Below are 15,962 nucleotides of genomic sequence, written 5' to 3'. Positions count from 1 at the left end.
ATCATGTGGAAGAGTTAAATGTTCTGTTAACAATTTTCTTTCAAACAGCTAGTATTTATGCTTTCATAGTGGAGAGAGGAATCTTAAAAATTCCTAATTTCTCTTTTCTAGTAGGCATGATCAAAATCACTGCTAAGGGTTAGACAGTTCCATTTTTTCATCTGTGGTTTTAGTAACCACTCTGAGAAGATCAGATTGCATTGGTTTCTTCTTACCTCTTGAGAAAACATTTTGTAGCTTATTCAAAGGGTACAGGGCAGTGAAGGAGAAAGTCATGATGCTGGAAATTACCAGGGAAGTGAGAGTTGAATTTAAATGTTTGTATCTATAATTTTGGAGAACTGTATCCTTGAAAAATGTACATTGTAGTGAATGCATCTGCCATAGGAGTAAAGAAGATGAGAGTAAAAGCTCTGAAGAATGGGAGTATTTTATGCCCAGAGTTGTTGGGGGCAGTGGGGAACCTTTCTGATAGGTTGTGTCAGTGCTGCAATAGCACAAATACTGTTTTCTGTAAATTCTACCAGACTTTTTGTCATTTCCTTAGGCACACTTTTAGTGGGCTAGATTAAAAAACAGACAAAAATCCCTTTGTTCTTGGTCCTAAATTATAATTGTTTTTGAATCAGTTATGCTTTATGGAATTCTTTATAATTACTGCCTTCTTACGAAATTCTTTAAAAAATATAAAAAATTACAAGTAGTTAAAGCTTGTTTTTTATTTTTTTTGTATGTGATATTCAGTTTTCTGATTGCTATCTAAAGAAAACGAGCAAAAAAAACTTGATTATAATGTAGAAAGAATCTATATAGATTTTTTTACTTGGTTCAAAGCTTGTACATTTTAATTGTTCTCATTCCTTATGAACTGTATCATTGCATTTAATGTCTGTTAACTTCATTAGACTGAATTAGTCATAGATTCCATGAATTGCTACTATATGTGATAGAATAAATTATTGCTGGTTACACACTCTACCATGTCAGAGTATATAAACATAGTATGTTTTTATATTGAGTTTTCATATTCAGAAAAAGCAGCTTTTTGAGCATTTTTATAGCATATTGCCTAGAGAGCAATTGAGTTCTTAACTTTTTAAACTTAGTATAATTTTTGAATAATTTGAGTTGATTATGGATAAACTGTGGATGATATCTCAATAGTAATGCAGTGAATTAATGTCATCTTTCTTTACAGAAGTAGCTGTTAGTGTTTATGCTCACTAACAAAGCCTTTCATTAGAGAGTAAAACTCTGTAATGGTTAGTAGTAATGGTTTGTCTCATGAATTCCCTGTAACTTCTCTTATGCCACTGGTAGTACTCCTTACTCTGCTGTAGAGAGATGATGCTAACTAGCTTAACAAGAAAAACGTAGATTTGTAAAATCAAAAATTTGTGCATACGTGAATATATTAAGCAGTCAGCATCAGTTAAAAAATAAACATGCTTAGACAGAACTGATTCAAATTTATTTTTACAACTTTGTTTTCAAACTTCTGAATACATTTATGATGTTTTTATGCAGTTACAGTGGAGGTAGAGATGCAGAATAACGTATGTAGATGTAAGAGAAGGGATAAGAGTTGCACCAAACTAGAACAGATTATACCTGAACTATTCCACATTGAAATTAAGCCTGCACATCTTTCTGTATGAAAGATGGTTTTGCAGTTAGATTTGCAAGCAGTAAGAGTCTTTTTTGCAGCTCATTTAAACGCTAAAACTACACTTTGGCTTTCCTAAATCCATTTGTTTTACAGATGTAGAAGGTCATCTGAAATTCAAAGCTTCTCTTAGATGCATTAGGTGAAAAAGTGTGTGAAATACTTTCAGATGTGGAAATACATGTTGTTGTTGTTTCAGATACTTGAGTATTTCTTTCTAACATGTATTTGCTTGTTGTTTCATTATTGTCAGAACTAAGTTATAATCTAAGTTCAGTGACATCTGTCATTCCTGACTTCCTGTTCTGTGTTTTCTTTAGATGCTCTTTTGAATGGATAATTTCTAACATGGTAAAAAGATTTGGTTGAGAAATTGCTAAGTTATTTCATATAAATTATGCCTGCTTATGTTGGAATATATCACTGCAACTTCTTGAATGGAGCAGTGCAGCTATTATAAATAGTTATAAAATCTGGTTTCAATACAGACAGTTTATTATTAATTTATGTATGAGGCTTGTAGTTCTGCCTGTGTTTAACTGTAGGGGTTAAAATACCAAGCTTGAAGTCACCTGACAGTATCTTTGAAAAATTTCTGCTAAACAGTTCTGCCACTCTCAGGGCAAAGCTTGAAGTTGTTGGGTGGGAAGACAAGCATGAAAGCCTGTGTTAAGAAGAGATAAATTTATGTGCTGGAAGAGTACGTGTGTGTTGTAAATGGCTGCAATTACACCTTTCTTAAAGCATATTCCTTCCATAGGCAGGAACACAAGATTTCTTTGGTTTTACTAGGCCTCTGTACTAATCACTTACTTCTGAAATAGGTGACATGATGTGTTTCATTTTCCTCCTCTTTTCACAGGGGGTGGTATCCTTTTACACTTGCTCTGTAAGGTTTAGCAGTAGAGCTACAATTAGATCTGTAGTTTCCAACCCTGGCCAGGACTTGAGGTTACTCAGCAGATTAAAATATATACATATGTATATGTGTGTTATGTATCTGTATATATTTTTTTTCTGCTTAAAGAACCTAAAAAAATAATTTATTCAGGATGCATGCTCTCAGGTTACTGAAGTTCTTGTTCAAAAGAATGGAAAGAAAACAATTTAGTCAGATGTGTGTATACCTTGAGATACAGTGTCAGCTTGTGTGGTCACTTCACCTTTTTGTGACCTACTCTTTTCAGCAGATTGGACGGTGCTTTTGCTAAGCATTTGTCTCTTGTTTTATGCTATTGAAACGCTACTTCAAAATCCATTAGTTTTCTCTTTTTGTTGCTGTCCTCATCACTGATAAGAGGGCATCTCGAATTTAAAATACACAGTCCTTAAGGAAATAAGGCACAAGAAGGTTGAGATCTAGAGTGATTGCTGATCTGGTCAATGAAACACGCTGAATTTGCTTTTGTTAGAGTATTTTAATGCATTAAGGGGCATCTAGTGCAAAAGTGTAACTCCAGACCTCTGAGTTCTAGTTCAGAGACCTAAAATGTAGGGATTAATGAATTACTGATTGATGTGTCAAAAGTTTAAATTGTTTTTTACAACCCTTGTTTTTAACCTGGTGAAAATTGTTAAATACTTAATGGGAAGTAACATTTTTTGAGATTAAGTTCAATACACATTTCTATGGTTATAAAATTGGTTGTGTGAGTGTTCTATCAGAAATGCCTGACATGCTTGCTTGTTCAGACTGTTTCTTTAAGCAGCTTTGTAACTCATTTGAGTAGTTAAGTTTGCAGTTAAATTTCTTCTGTTTTGCTCAAAAAGTACAAATTATTTGCAGAAGACAGCATGCTCTGTATTATTATTCAGAAGCAGCAACTTTTCTTAGGCTGTTTGGTAGTAAGTGAGATCTTTTGGTGATCTGTGGTTGATTTTGGTGATTCTGTGATTTTTGACGTCTGAAAGAAATATGAAAAGATGCAGCTAGCCAGAAGGAGTTTTAGTCAGATCAGTGTATTGTTTTGTTAAAAATATTACACAAAATTTTAAATATTTTTTAAATTTAATTAAAAAAAAAAATTCAACTCAGTTAGGGTTCTAGTAGTTGCCTATTCAGCTGCTGAATAGCTTTTATTATCAGGAGGCAAGTTAGACCAGAATAAGGATATTTTAAGAAATTCGGCAAAATACTCTGGAGTAGAAATCTCTATTCAACTCAGAACTACAACACTTGATAATAGGGGCTTTTTGATTTCCAATTTAGGCTTGCTACATAATTTTTCCTCTGTATTCTCTTGTTACAAATCTCTGCTAGATCTGTGTGTCTAGTTCTGTTTTAATTTGTATTAAGATATTTTCCTTTATTCATTTCAAGCTGGCTACCCATCTGAAGTGCTAAATTAGTTTTTTATATCTATCAAATCCCTGACATAACTATGTAATACATAGTATTTATCTTAATGAAGGGCTAGCAGAATTGCTGCTTCTTGCATTTTAAAAGATAACCATTTTTGCGCTCTTAAAATGAGTTCAGCTTGCTAATAATGTAAAATCCCTGCCATAAGTATATGCCATACATTAAAAAAAAAAATGTTTCCAAAGAAGCACCCCATAGAAAAAGAAGTAAAAAAGGTAATTTGAATTAAAATCATTTAGCCCAGTACAGAAGCCTCAAGCATTTACAGTGAGAACACTGGCTTTCCTCTCTTTTTCAGTTGCTGTACCGTAATCACTGGGTGAGAACTGGGTGTTTGGTTTTGAGCTTTTGGCCTATTACCACAGCTTCAGCTGCAGACTGCACCATTCCTTTTTTATCCCCAGTGTCTGAGTAGCCTTCACCATGGCAGTTAGGGTATTCGCTTGGAAGGTGAGAGGTGAGGTTGAACATTTCCTGCTTCTGGGACTGTTGGTTTACCCACTTCTTATACATTAAAAAAAAAAGAAAAAAAAAGTCGTTGTATCTTGGTTTTTTGTTGTTGTGTTGTTCTCTCTCCCTCCTCCCCCAGCTGTTTAAGAGCTTAATTCTAGGAGGATTCAGGGTTGTTGGAGAGAATACTTCTTGCTAGATCTGTGCCTAGACTCCAGAAATGGATAGTGTTTTAAGTAGTATTTGTTGCTGGTAATCTTAGATGGCTACAGTCCACAGTCTGCCTCTTGAATTCTATCCCAGTTTATGTAAGGACACAGTTTCTTGTTACCGATTTATCAGCTAGCTGTAGCTAACGTGGGCACTGTTATTCTGCCTTGCTCTGAACCAGTTTTTCCTTGTTGCATGACCACAAGCCTGACACAGGAAATGCAGCGGTGGTATATTAGCGATTTCAATTGACTCATCGGGTGAAAATCTAATGTACCTAAAAAGGATAAAACTTTTGAATCAAAAGTTAAGCCTTTTACTTCATGATTACCAAGTTCATTGCAAGGGCAGTGGTAAAAACTGTTAGGAGAAAGGGCAGAAGGAGTATCCTGTTCACAAGCATCTAACTAGATTTTCTTAGCTTTAGTGTGGCCTGAGTTTATTGACTGAACATTGCAGCATTCAAGATTGAGGGTTGCATCTTGTGTAAATACTGTAAGGTGGCAGTGATATACAGAGTAAGAATGAGAAAAACCTATTCTTATCAGGAGCTTTGAGAAGAGTAAAGGTTTTTGCAGAGACCGTTAGATTTCAGGATGCATTATTTTGTAGATTTTTTAGAAAGAGACTGTCAAAGAATCTCATACCTATTGCCGTGATGGAAAACTGACTAATATATGTTGGTATGTTGTATCATCAGTTTCTGTGAAATGGGGAAAAGTTTGTGTATAGATGTACAAACTGTTCATTTTCTTCTTTTGGGTACTGGTAGTTTTCATTTATAATTTTAACTCCTAGGGAATTGTTGCACTTAAAGTTTTTTTGTTGTTGTTTTTTTTGTTTGCTTGTTTTTTTTTTTTTTTGTTTTTTTTTTTAGTATGTAGTACTAAATTGTACATAATTTTGGAGGCTCTTGGAAGGATCTGATGTGTATAAGAAATGTGAAGCAGTTGCCAGCTTTTCTTCATTGGAAATGTTTGTCAGCTTAAACTACTGAAAACTAAAATTAGAACTAGCAACTAATCCCCAAAGTAATTGGTTGATGAATGGAGAAGAGTAGTCTTCAGAGGGATTTTCAAGGAGAAAAAACAAGAGGAGATAACCAATCAAACCCAAGAAAAAGTTGTATGAAAACTTCTAAATGTTGAGGAATAAGTTTAATTTAAAAGGCAAAATACATTCAAAGGCCTTTTTATTTTTCATCTATGAATTACTCCAGGTGCTTGGGAATTAATAAAAGTTCATTTCAAAGTTTTGAATATTCTGAATTGGTTGAAGTAAAAACTTACTTTTTGTGAAAGAAATGCATCTATTTAAAATGCATATTTCTGTAACATGAATTAGATGACTATTATGAATATTGGCATTGAATTAGAGAAAATTGAAACTTCTTGGTAATACTGATTTTAACTGATGCTTTTGCTTTGGAGAGAGGGATTATGTTTTGCATGTGGTAGAGTCTAGCTTGGCTGTCATTCTGGAAGTCATCTGCTGTTGCAGAGATCAGGGTAGCGCTGAAGAATTCAGGTCTTTACACATATCCGAGCTGCCTATGTTTTCTCCAGAAAGATCCATGAAAGATGCAATAATCTGGTGGTATTTTGTGGGTTGCTGGTTTTGATGGAAATACAAATGAAGACCCTCTTGCTATTGTTACAGAAAATAGAAGCAATAAAAATACTAAAGTATTAGTAATAAATAGTAGTAATAGTAGTAGCTAATAGTAATAAATAACCATAGCATAAATATGCTCATGAGAAAGGCACAAGTGAGCAAAATGAAAGTTCAGTATACTGAGATTTACTTACAGTTTCAGGAAACTTCAGTTTATTTGGATTTACTTCAGGCAGCTCAGGAAGGAAAAGTGTTAGCTATGCTGTTACCCTGATTTTGGGTTACCTTTTTTTTTGCAGGAATTTTGAAGAGTGACTGACCATGCTTTTGAAGTTAAAATTTATTTTGAAAAATGAGCATTTGCTATAAGATCTTGTGGACCTTCTTCCCCAGAAAAAGACGTATAACACTTCCACCACTTACAGACTTGGTTGGTATAGCTCACATGACTGGAATATGCCATGGATGGCTATGTGCTTTTTAGGAGAGACAGGCCAGGAAGGCAAGGTGGTGGAGTTGCTCTTCATGTGAGAGAGCAGCTGGAATGCATCGAGCTCTGCCTAGGGGTGGAGGAGGAGGAGGCAGTTGAGAGCTTATGGATAAAGATCAAAGGGCAGGCTAGCATGGGGGACACTGTTGTGGGTGTCTACTCTAGGCCACCTTACCAGGAAGAGAAGGTTGAGGAGGCCTTCTACAGACACCTGGAAGTAGCCTCAAGATCACAGGCCCTGGTTCTCCTGGGGGACTTCAACCAGCCTGACATCTGCTGGAAGGACTACACAGCAAGGCACCTGGAGTCCTGGAGGCTCCTGCAATGCATTGATGACAACTTCTTGTCACAAATGGTGGAGGGGCCTACGAGGAAGGGTGTCCTGCTGGATCTTGTCCTTACCAACAGAGACAGACTGGTTAGAGATGTAAAGGTTGAGGGCAGCCTTGGCTGCAGTGACCACGAGATAGTGGAGTTCAGGATCCTGCAGGAAAGAAGCAAGGCAACAAGCAGGATTGCAACCCTGGACTTCAGGAGAGAGGACTTTGGGCTCTTCAGAGACCTACTTGGAGGAACCTCATGGGTTAAGGCCCTAGAAGCAAGGAGGGTCCAGGAAAGCTGGCTAATATTCAAACATCACTTCCTCCCGGGTCAAGAGTGGTGCATCCCTATGAGTAAGAAGTGCAGCAAAAGGGGCAGGAGACCTGCACGGGTGAGCAAGGAGATCTTGGCCAAATTCAGACAGAAGGAGAAAGTACACAGACTATGGAAGGAGGGGACAGGCTACTTGGGAGAATTGTAGGAATGCAGCCAGAGTATGTAGAGATGCTGCGAGGAAGGCTAAGGCCCAGCTGGACTTGAGTCTGGCAAGGGATGTCAAGGACAACAGGAAGGGTTTCTTCAAATACATCAGCAGCAAGAGGAGGACTAGGGAAAATATGGGCCCGCTCCTGAATGGGTTGGGGACCCTAGTGACAAGAGATGCAGAGAAGGCAGAATTACTGAATGCTGCCTATGCTTCAGTCTTCACTGCTACGGGCAGCCCCTAGGAATCCTGCAGACTGGACGTGAGGGAGAGTCTGGAGAAGGGAAGACTTTCCTTTGGTGGAGGAGGATAGGATTAGAGACCTTCTGGGCAGGCCAGACATCCACAAATCCATGGGCCTGGATGGATGCACCCACGGGTACTGAGGGAGCTGGTGGATGTTGTTGCCAAGCTGCTCTCTGTCATCTTTGAAAGGTCCTGGAGAACTGGAGAGGTGCCTGAGGACTGGAAGAAAGCCAATGTCACTCCAGTCTTCAAAAAGGGCAAGAAGGAGGACCCAGGCAACTCTAGGCCGGTCAGCCTCACCTCCATCCCTGTAAAGGTGATGGAACAGCTCATTCTGGATGTCATCTCCAGGCATGTGGAGGAGAAGGTGATCAGGAGTAGCCAGCATGGATTCAGCAAGGGGAAATCCTGCTTAACCAATCGATAGCTGCCTGTGATGGAATGCCTCCTCAGCAAGTTTGCTGATGATCCCAAGCTGGGAGGAGTGTCTGACACACCTGAGGGCTGTGCTGCCATTCAGAGAGACCTGGCCAGGCTGGAGAACTGGGCAGAGAGGAACCTCATGAGAATCAACCCTTGTTGCAAGTGCAGAGTCCTGCACCTAGGGAGGAATAACCCTAGGCACCAGCACAAGCTGTGGGCTGGCCTCCTGGAAAGCAGCTCTGCAGAGAAAGACCTGGGAGTGCTGGTGGATGACAAGTTGACCACGAGCCAGCAATATGCCCTTGTGACCAAGAAAGCCAATGGACACCTGGGGTGCATCAGGAAGAGTATTGCCAGCAGGTGGAGGGAGGTGATCCTGCCCCTCTCCTCAGCCCTCGGGAGGCCTCATCTCGAGTCCTGTGTCCAGTTCTGGGCTCCCCAGGACAAGGGAGACAGGGAGCTACTGGAGAGAGTCCAGCGCAGGGCTACAAAGATGATCAGAGGGCTGGAGCACCTGCCCTAGGAGGAACAGCTGCGAGAGCTGGGCCTCTTCAGCCTGGGGAAGAGAAGCCTGAGGGGGGATCTTATCAATGTGTACAAGTACTTGAAGGGAGGGTGTCAAGGGGACGGGGACAAACTCTTTTCAGTTGTCCGTGTGACAGGACAAGAGGCAACGGGCAGAAATTGAAGCACAGGAAGCTCTGCCTGACCGTGAGGGGGAATTTCTTCCCTGTGAGAGTGATGGAGCTCTGGCACAGGTTGCCCAGAGAGGTTGTGGAGTCTCCTTCTCTGGAGATCTTCAAGCCCGCCTGGATGCAACCCTGTCTACTATGCTCTAGGTGACCCTGCTTGAGCAGGGGGGTTGGGCTAGGTGATCTCCAGAGGTCCCTTCCAACCTTATTGTTTCTATGATCCGCAGTTATAGTGGATGTAGTTTGGCAAACATTAGTTACAAATTGAGGTTAGACATACTATTAGGCTAAATCACTTTTTTTGAGATGTGTCTAAGTCATTAGATTTAATTGTAATTGATACTGTAATGTGTATGACTTAAGCTTAAGGAGTGGCTTATAGAATGATAATTGGATCTGTCATCTATACAGCAAATTCTATAGTTAGAAATTATAATTACGTGATTTAGAATGCCTTCCAAATTTAAATTTCCTTTTTTTCTTTCTAAAAATCCTTGTCTTCCTACTGTTAACTTACTCACAAGCATGCACAAAGATTTGATTATTTCTCTGTGCTAATCAAATAAAAGCTTATTTTGCGTAGATTACTGATCTTATTTTATTCTATTTGAAAAAATAAACAATGTCTTCTGCATTTTAAAAGATGTATGACAATCTGTTTTTTTAAGAGTAAAATCAGCCTAATTGACTTAAATATCAGTATGTCTCAAAAAAGTAAAGGTGCTAATTTTTTTGCTGTGAAACTAAATACGTGTTTCATTTCTCACTATATGCAGGTGTATTGGATTGTTTTAAAATTCCATCTTAACGAAAATGTTCTTTCTGAGGGAATATTACATCTTTGAACTGTGAAATTTCTTCTTCAAAAGTACAGTGACGCTCAACCTTAAAGTTAATAGTTTATCACCATTTAGGGCAATAATATTTTGAGAAGATTGAATTTTGATAAGAAAAAAGCCTACTGCCTCGTAATTAATAGTTTTTCCAAAATTAAGTGAAAAATTGGGACTTTATATCTGTCTATCTTATGTCTAGGTATCTGTAGATAATAGATATAAAAACTATTTCTACCAAAACAATTGTTTCTTGGCCTGATTTTGAGTATTTTCCACAAAGTGGTCTTAACTTGGTATTGGCTGTATGGGTTGCTTTCTCTTGTTACAATTGCTAACACAGAGGTGGATTTACTTTTTTTGATATATTATAGTCAAGCATAGGAATCAGAAGAAATGAAAGATACGAAGTAAAAACTGCAGTTGTATACCATGTCAAATAAATGTTGTATAGAGAATGCAACTTATATGCAGTATTAATGTACTTGGAAAAAATACCCATGTAAAATTTGTTGGAGATGGAACTAGCCCCTTGGGAGAGACTGACTTTGTAAGAGTAATCTAAAATTTTCATGTTTTTTCAAACTTAAGGCATTGGTTTTTTTTAATTTTGCATTATTTTGTTCTGCTGCAGCTTACTGTTGAGAGGCCAGAGGAAGAATAGCTTTAGATTTCCTATTTTTGTTTTGGTTTTTTTTTCTAAATTCATCATGGTTTTGAAAGTTCCTTATAGAGATTGTTTCCTCAGGAAAGGATATACCTAGTGCACTGTATGTGTGCTATGGAGAAGGAGGTTGTTTGTCATAGTAGGAAGTCTTGCTGTAGTAATATACCTTTTCTATTTAAAAAAAGAGACATGCGTAGAGGAAGAGTGCTATTTCCTGGAAGAAAGGAAGAGAAGGTGTGATACTGCAGTCAGTTACTAATAGCTTTTGTGAGCTTTTCTTTACATATGCTGCTAAGTGTACTCGGTAACATTGTGTGCAAGAGGTCATTTCATTTCCAAAGTACTTATAGGCACAAATCTTCAATTTCACTTGTTTGCACTTGCTGCAAATATAATACTGTATTTTTTTCCTGTGGTGGCTGTCCACTCTAATTCATACAGCTTATAATTTTTAAATCTTTCTTTGAAATTGTCTTATGTGTTACTATATTACCATGATTCATTAAAATTGGTCACTGTCTGTACTCATTTGTGAAGTCTAAGCTCATGTTCAGCCTAGATTGGGCAACAAATTTTGTGTGCTCTGAATTGTTAAAAATCTGGTAAAATTTTTCAGAGTAAGTGCTTAACTTTAGAAAATATATTTGCCTATATAACAGATTGTTAACTTTTTTCTTGCAGGTTTGTTCTGTGGATGAGATGAATCATGAGTTTCAAGCTCTTGCCCTAGAATCTCGGGGAATGGGAGAGGTAATTATTTGTATAACACAGAAGATCTAGTTGATTTGGAAATTTTGATATGATGTAAGAAATCATAAATGATACTTATTTAGTAAAGAACTCTTCTTAAGATGGTCAGACAACTGAAGACTTCTGTGCAAGGTGAAGATTAAATGACTAGCTTGCCAAGAGTACTAGGATGATTTGTGAGTGGAGCTCCTGTGTTACCGTGTCAGGCTTCTTAGATACCTGATAGAGGTGGAGAGATACTGCTATTATTTCTTTGAAGTTTAGTGCAATTCTATGAAATGAGGCATATTTTCAGTGCCACTGTATCTGTGCTAGTGAAACAATTACCACCTGACCAGCCAAGGGGACTGGAGTATGTGAAGCATATTGATTCCAGAAAAGGAGCAGAGATGTATGATAACTTACTATACCTTTAGTGCTGGTGCTTCCTTAAAAGAAGACCTTAACCATCATGAATGATTTTATTGTGTAGTATAGCTAGGTAGAAGAAGGTGGGGGGGTTGTTTTTTTTTTTTTTTTTTTTGTTTTGTTTTGTTTTGTTTTTTTGTTTGTTTGTTTGATTTTTCTAAGTCTGCCTTTGAAGGACCTGAAAAGTTTAGAAAGTAATCCACATGTATTGAGGATCCGCTTGTCATGACAAGACATGATAATGAGATAAATACACGTGAAGTTTTCAAATACTGATCCATACATGTGAAGATTTCAAATACTGATCCAGTTGCTTTGCAGGGCATTAAATAAAGCTTTTTCATAATCAAATCAGTAACAATATTTTACCTTAATTTTCTTTAAAAAAATATAGGATTGTGATCTTTATGGAATGCATAATTTATTGATGAAAAACAAATGTCATGTTGTTGTTGCTGAACTTATCTAGCCTCGCACATGTTACTTGAGCTGTTCGCATGTTTTTTTTCTGACTTTTCATGAAGTATTCAACCGGTCAGTTGACTTGACAGCAAATTTTGCTTCATCCAAGGTCCCATATTGACTCTATTGAATTATCGCTCATTTGAAATAGCAGTAACAGATGTAACCCCATTCTTTAGCCCCATTATGAGCAGCCACACTGGATATGTTTCTCACTTCTCCAGAAATAAGGGAGAAATCATTTTGAAAGGCAAGGGTGCTACCATAGTACCACCATTGTGATAGAGTGAATAAGTAAGATTGTCTGGAGTTTGTTCTCTTGCTATCCACAAAGTACTCTGAAGGATTGGTAGTAGTGGAGGTGAAGAATGGCAGAAATACCTGATGATTAAATTGAGCAAATTTTCTGGTTTTGGGTTACCTGAGACAGAAGGAGATGTTTCTGTACTGATTATAATTTGTTCATGTCTTTTCTTGGTATTTTGCAGATCTGTGAAGATGTTGGAAACAAAGCAGAGTTCTAGTTCAATAGAATAGTATCAGAACTTGAATATGACATGTTGTGGCCCTGCACTTAACAGATTTGTCTTTGTTTTAACAGTGTCTTCCAAGCATCTTGATTTTAATACAGTCAGATAGCTGGTAGCTATCTGATAGTTCAGATAGCTGGGCTGATCTCCTCAATTTTCTTAATGTATTGCAAGGCAATAATGACGTTAGGGAACAGATTCCATGGCAGTTATGGCTGCCTTTTGGTTACTTTATAACCGTTCACAATATTAAAGGAAATAGCCTCATATATACCCATGTGAAAAAGAACTGGTACATTCTTAGGTGCTGTCTTCTGCCTACTTTGAAAGATTTGAAAGGGAGGTGATTTCAAGAGATACACTTCTAGCTATTGAATGGTTGTTTCCTTCCTCAATTTCTGTCTAGATAAACTTTTCTCTGAACTGAACTTCATTTCTTGTTCATAATTCTAATGCTTCTTGGTCTCTATTGCTGTTGTAATTGGGGTTCAGTATTTCTAGACATTAAAAGACTGTTAAGTCGTATTTTTCACATTATTGTTAAAGCTGAAGCTACTTAAGCTAGTTTCTCTGCCATGTGGTAATGTGAAGGAAAATAGTAAGGAATTTGTTTTTGTGATACCATAACAAGTACTGGAAATAATATGTAACAGAAATCTAGCTAAACTGTCCATCTGAGCTGTCAGGATGATATTCTGAGGAAATGCGGATGAATGTTGCTGCTCCTTCTCTAGGCATCTACTGGCTTTGTCATCAAAGCCGGCATAATGGGCTTTGGGACCTCTATGCTGACATACTGCAGGCATACATAAAATTAATTGCCAAACAGAATGTAAAACTTAATCTTTTAATAATGCCTACTCTTAGAGAAACCTTAAAAGGAGGCTCAACGCATATACAAATTTCATTTTAGGAACACTGTGTCCATTTCTGGTGTCAGAACTTCATAGCAATGACTTCTGATATTAAAAAAAAAAATAATAATAAAAATAACCCCCCTCCCCCAAAACCCACCTTAATTTAAGACCCAGTAGTCGAGACTATGTAGTTGCTTATTGGAGAGCCAATTAAGAGGCAGCTTTAGTATAATTATTATCTGTACTTAAAAAAGGCTTTGTTCTAGCAGACACGTAACAGGAATTGATGCCAATATTGAAAATGACTGTTCTATTGGAAGAAACGATCTTCTATTGAAAGAGTGTAGTAGGAAAGATGGCAATTTTTTCCATTATTTTGAATCAAGTTTGGATGTATTTTTGTAACACTTCTCTTCAACTACAAATTATTAGATTACGTACAGGAAATACTGAACAAAAGGTGTATCACTAAAGATAAAGCAAGATGATCACAGGTTTGTTTTATATAACTTTTGAAGGCTTGGGATCTTGATTCTGTCCACTACAACTAACCAAATAAATTGTTTTTGTCTGTGAACATACTTATTTTTCCTCCAAGTTTTTGAGTTCTGCAAGATACTCGACAACTCTTAGGGCTATTCATTTGTGTGGCAAGTCAGAGTAGATCATCCCTTAAAAAGAGGTATATGCCATACCTGTCAGCTGTCAAAAAAGATCCAGGTCAGCCTGGTAGCCTTCTGGGAGATTCAGATCTGCAAACTTAGTCAAATTCAATCTGTTCATATGTTTGAAGGACTTCTTGATTGTGTGAAACTTAACCCTTTCCTTATGAAGCTATCTGATCTTAAATTGCATACAGTTTAATTACAGCCTCTTAAAGTCCAGATGATTCGTTATATCTTATTAAAGATGCTTGTGTACCTGAGTGTGTATTATCTTAGGCAACTGAATATATCTATTTGGAATTTTAGATTAAGCAGATTTAAAATTCTAAATTTTAAAAGGGGTTTTCATTATACTTTTGCCTGGGAAAATTATTACACTTTTCTAGCAGCAAGCAGTCTGTTGACAGAAATCCTACAAATGAGTTTTGGAATAAAAAACAGTATTGAGATGTATTCTATTTAAATTTGCTTATTGCTCTTATTATCTGAACATCTGTCAGATAACGGCATTTAAAAATTGCGGTCCAGTATCAGGTAAACATACTAGAAAGTGCAGTTAACTTTATGACCAAAGATACTTCATCTGTTTTGCTCTGACCTTCACATTTGCATTTTTCGTAGCTCTAATCTTTGCTGGAAACACCTGAATTTTGTTGGAGCACATTTAAAATAATGTCATTCTGTTTCCCTTTCTCAAACCTGAAGTTTCATAGATGTCATGAAATGTTTGCTTTTTTCCTACCACTAGCCTGTAAAATTAAAATAAGTAGTAATGCAAACTCAGTACAATGTAAGCCTAGAAAGAATTGCTAGATTGTCTAGATTTGATTTCATATTTATAACCTATTGCTTTTTGGTTGAGTTGTTGTTGTATGACTCCATGGATGTATTTCTAAATTCTGACGGCTAGCTACATCCATTTTTAAATTCACAGAAAACTTATGACCTGGTGTTTCCTGAATATGTTTGCATCTGGTGGGGATTCTGACATGTGAATTAAGAGATCGATGTCTTTGTCAGCATGTGTCATGATATTGTAATGCTGCTACAAGCATAGTACTCTCCTCTAAGGAGTTTTTTTGAGCTTTGACTGTTGGTTTTCACCCATCCTTTTGTGGTAAAGAAATTTTGCTGTAAGAAACACAGGAATTTTAAGTATGTAGCTTAACTGGTTACAAATATTTTGTTCCTGATAAGCCTTTTGGGAAACGGAAAACTTGAATTGTCAGTCCTGGGATTATAAAAGAGGAGCTCCCTCGAGCGGGTTTGTTTCATTGTTAGCGTTGTGACTGCTAATGGCAATCTTATTTTCTTTAAGCCCTTTTCACAAACTGTTTCAATGCAAGATTAAGCAATATCTATTGAAAAGACTGTGAGTCTTGTTAGTGGTTTCATCAGGGCTCATATTATAAAGCAGCTATGAAGTTGAGAACAGTTCTGTTAATTGTGATTTCAATTAACGGGAAGACAAAAATGTATGCTTTTACTGTCTACAAACTTCAGAAAATTCTCTCAGATTGCATTTTTTTCTATATGCACAAAATCTAAAATTTTAAATAAAATGTTACGTATTGCCAAGTACAATAGGTTAAGGTGCTTTCCTCAAAGCTTTTCTGTATTTTTTGCAAGTTACTGTTTTCATTGTAAATTCTGTTGATAGGTCCTGTATAGTGCATAACATCCAACCTGAGAATACAATGTTTCAGTTACATATCTAGTTATACTGCTGTTGACGTTAAAAGTTAGAGAAATAAAAATAGTAAAGTAGAAGAGTAAGAACGGTAAGAATGCTGACTATAGTTTTTTTTTGTGATACTTCTATAATATCATGC

At 37.0% G+C, this 15,962-nt stretch overlaps 1 protein-coding gene across 11 annotated transcripts in view; it reads left to right on the top strand.

Annotated features, from left to right (window-relative positions):
* PUM2 (pumilio RNA binding family member 2) overlaps positions 1 to 15,962 on the top strand; it is a 73,220-nt gene that overhangs the window by 13,957 nt on the left and 43,301 nt on the right. For 8 of the 11 annotated variants that reach the window (XM_062573171.1, XM_062573168.1, XM_062573166.1 and 5 more), the window contains one exon: positions 11,140 to 11,208. The exons of 1 other annotated variant lie outside the window; for it this stretch is intronic. In XM_062573171.1, the coding sequence (XP_062429155.1) occupies positions 11,140 to 11,208 (69 nt within the window). Of the gene's footprint in view, positions 1 to 6,601; positions 6,733 to 11,139; positions 11,209 to 15,962 lie in introns of all 11 variants that reach the window. 2 more of the 11 variants (XM_062573174.1, XM_062573175.1) reach the window with 1 other exon arrangement.

This window comes from Rhea pennata, chromosome 3 (genome assembly GCF_028389875.1).
Source record: "Rhea pennata isolate bPtePen1 chromosome 3, bPtePen1.pri, whole genome shotgun sequence".
Taxonomy (NCBI): domain Eukaryota; kingdom Metazoa; phylum Chordata; class Aves; order Rheiformes; family Rheidae; genus Rhea; species Rhea pennata.
The sequence above is the reverse complement of the archived record's forward strand: the minus strand, read 5'-3'. Positions and strand labels throughout refer to the sequence as shown.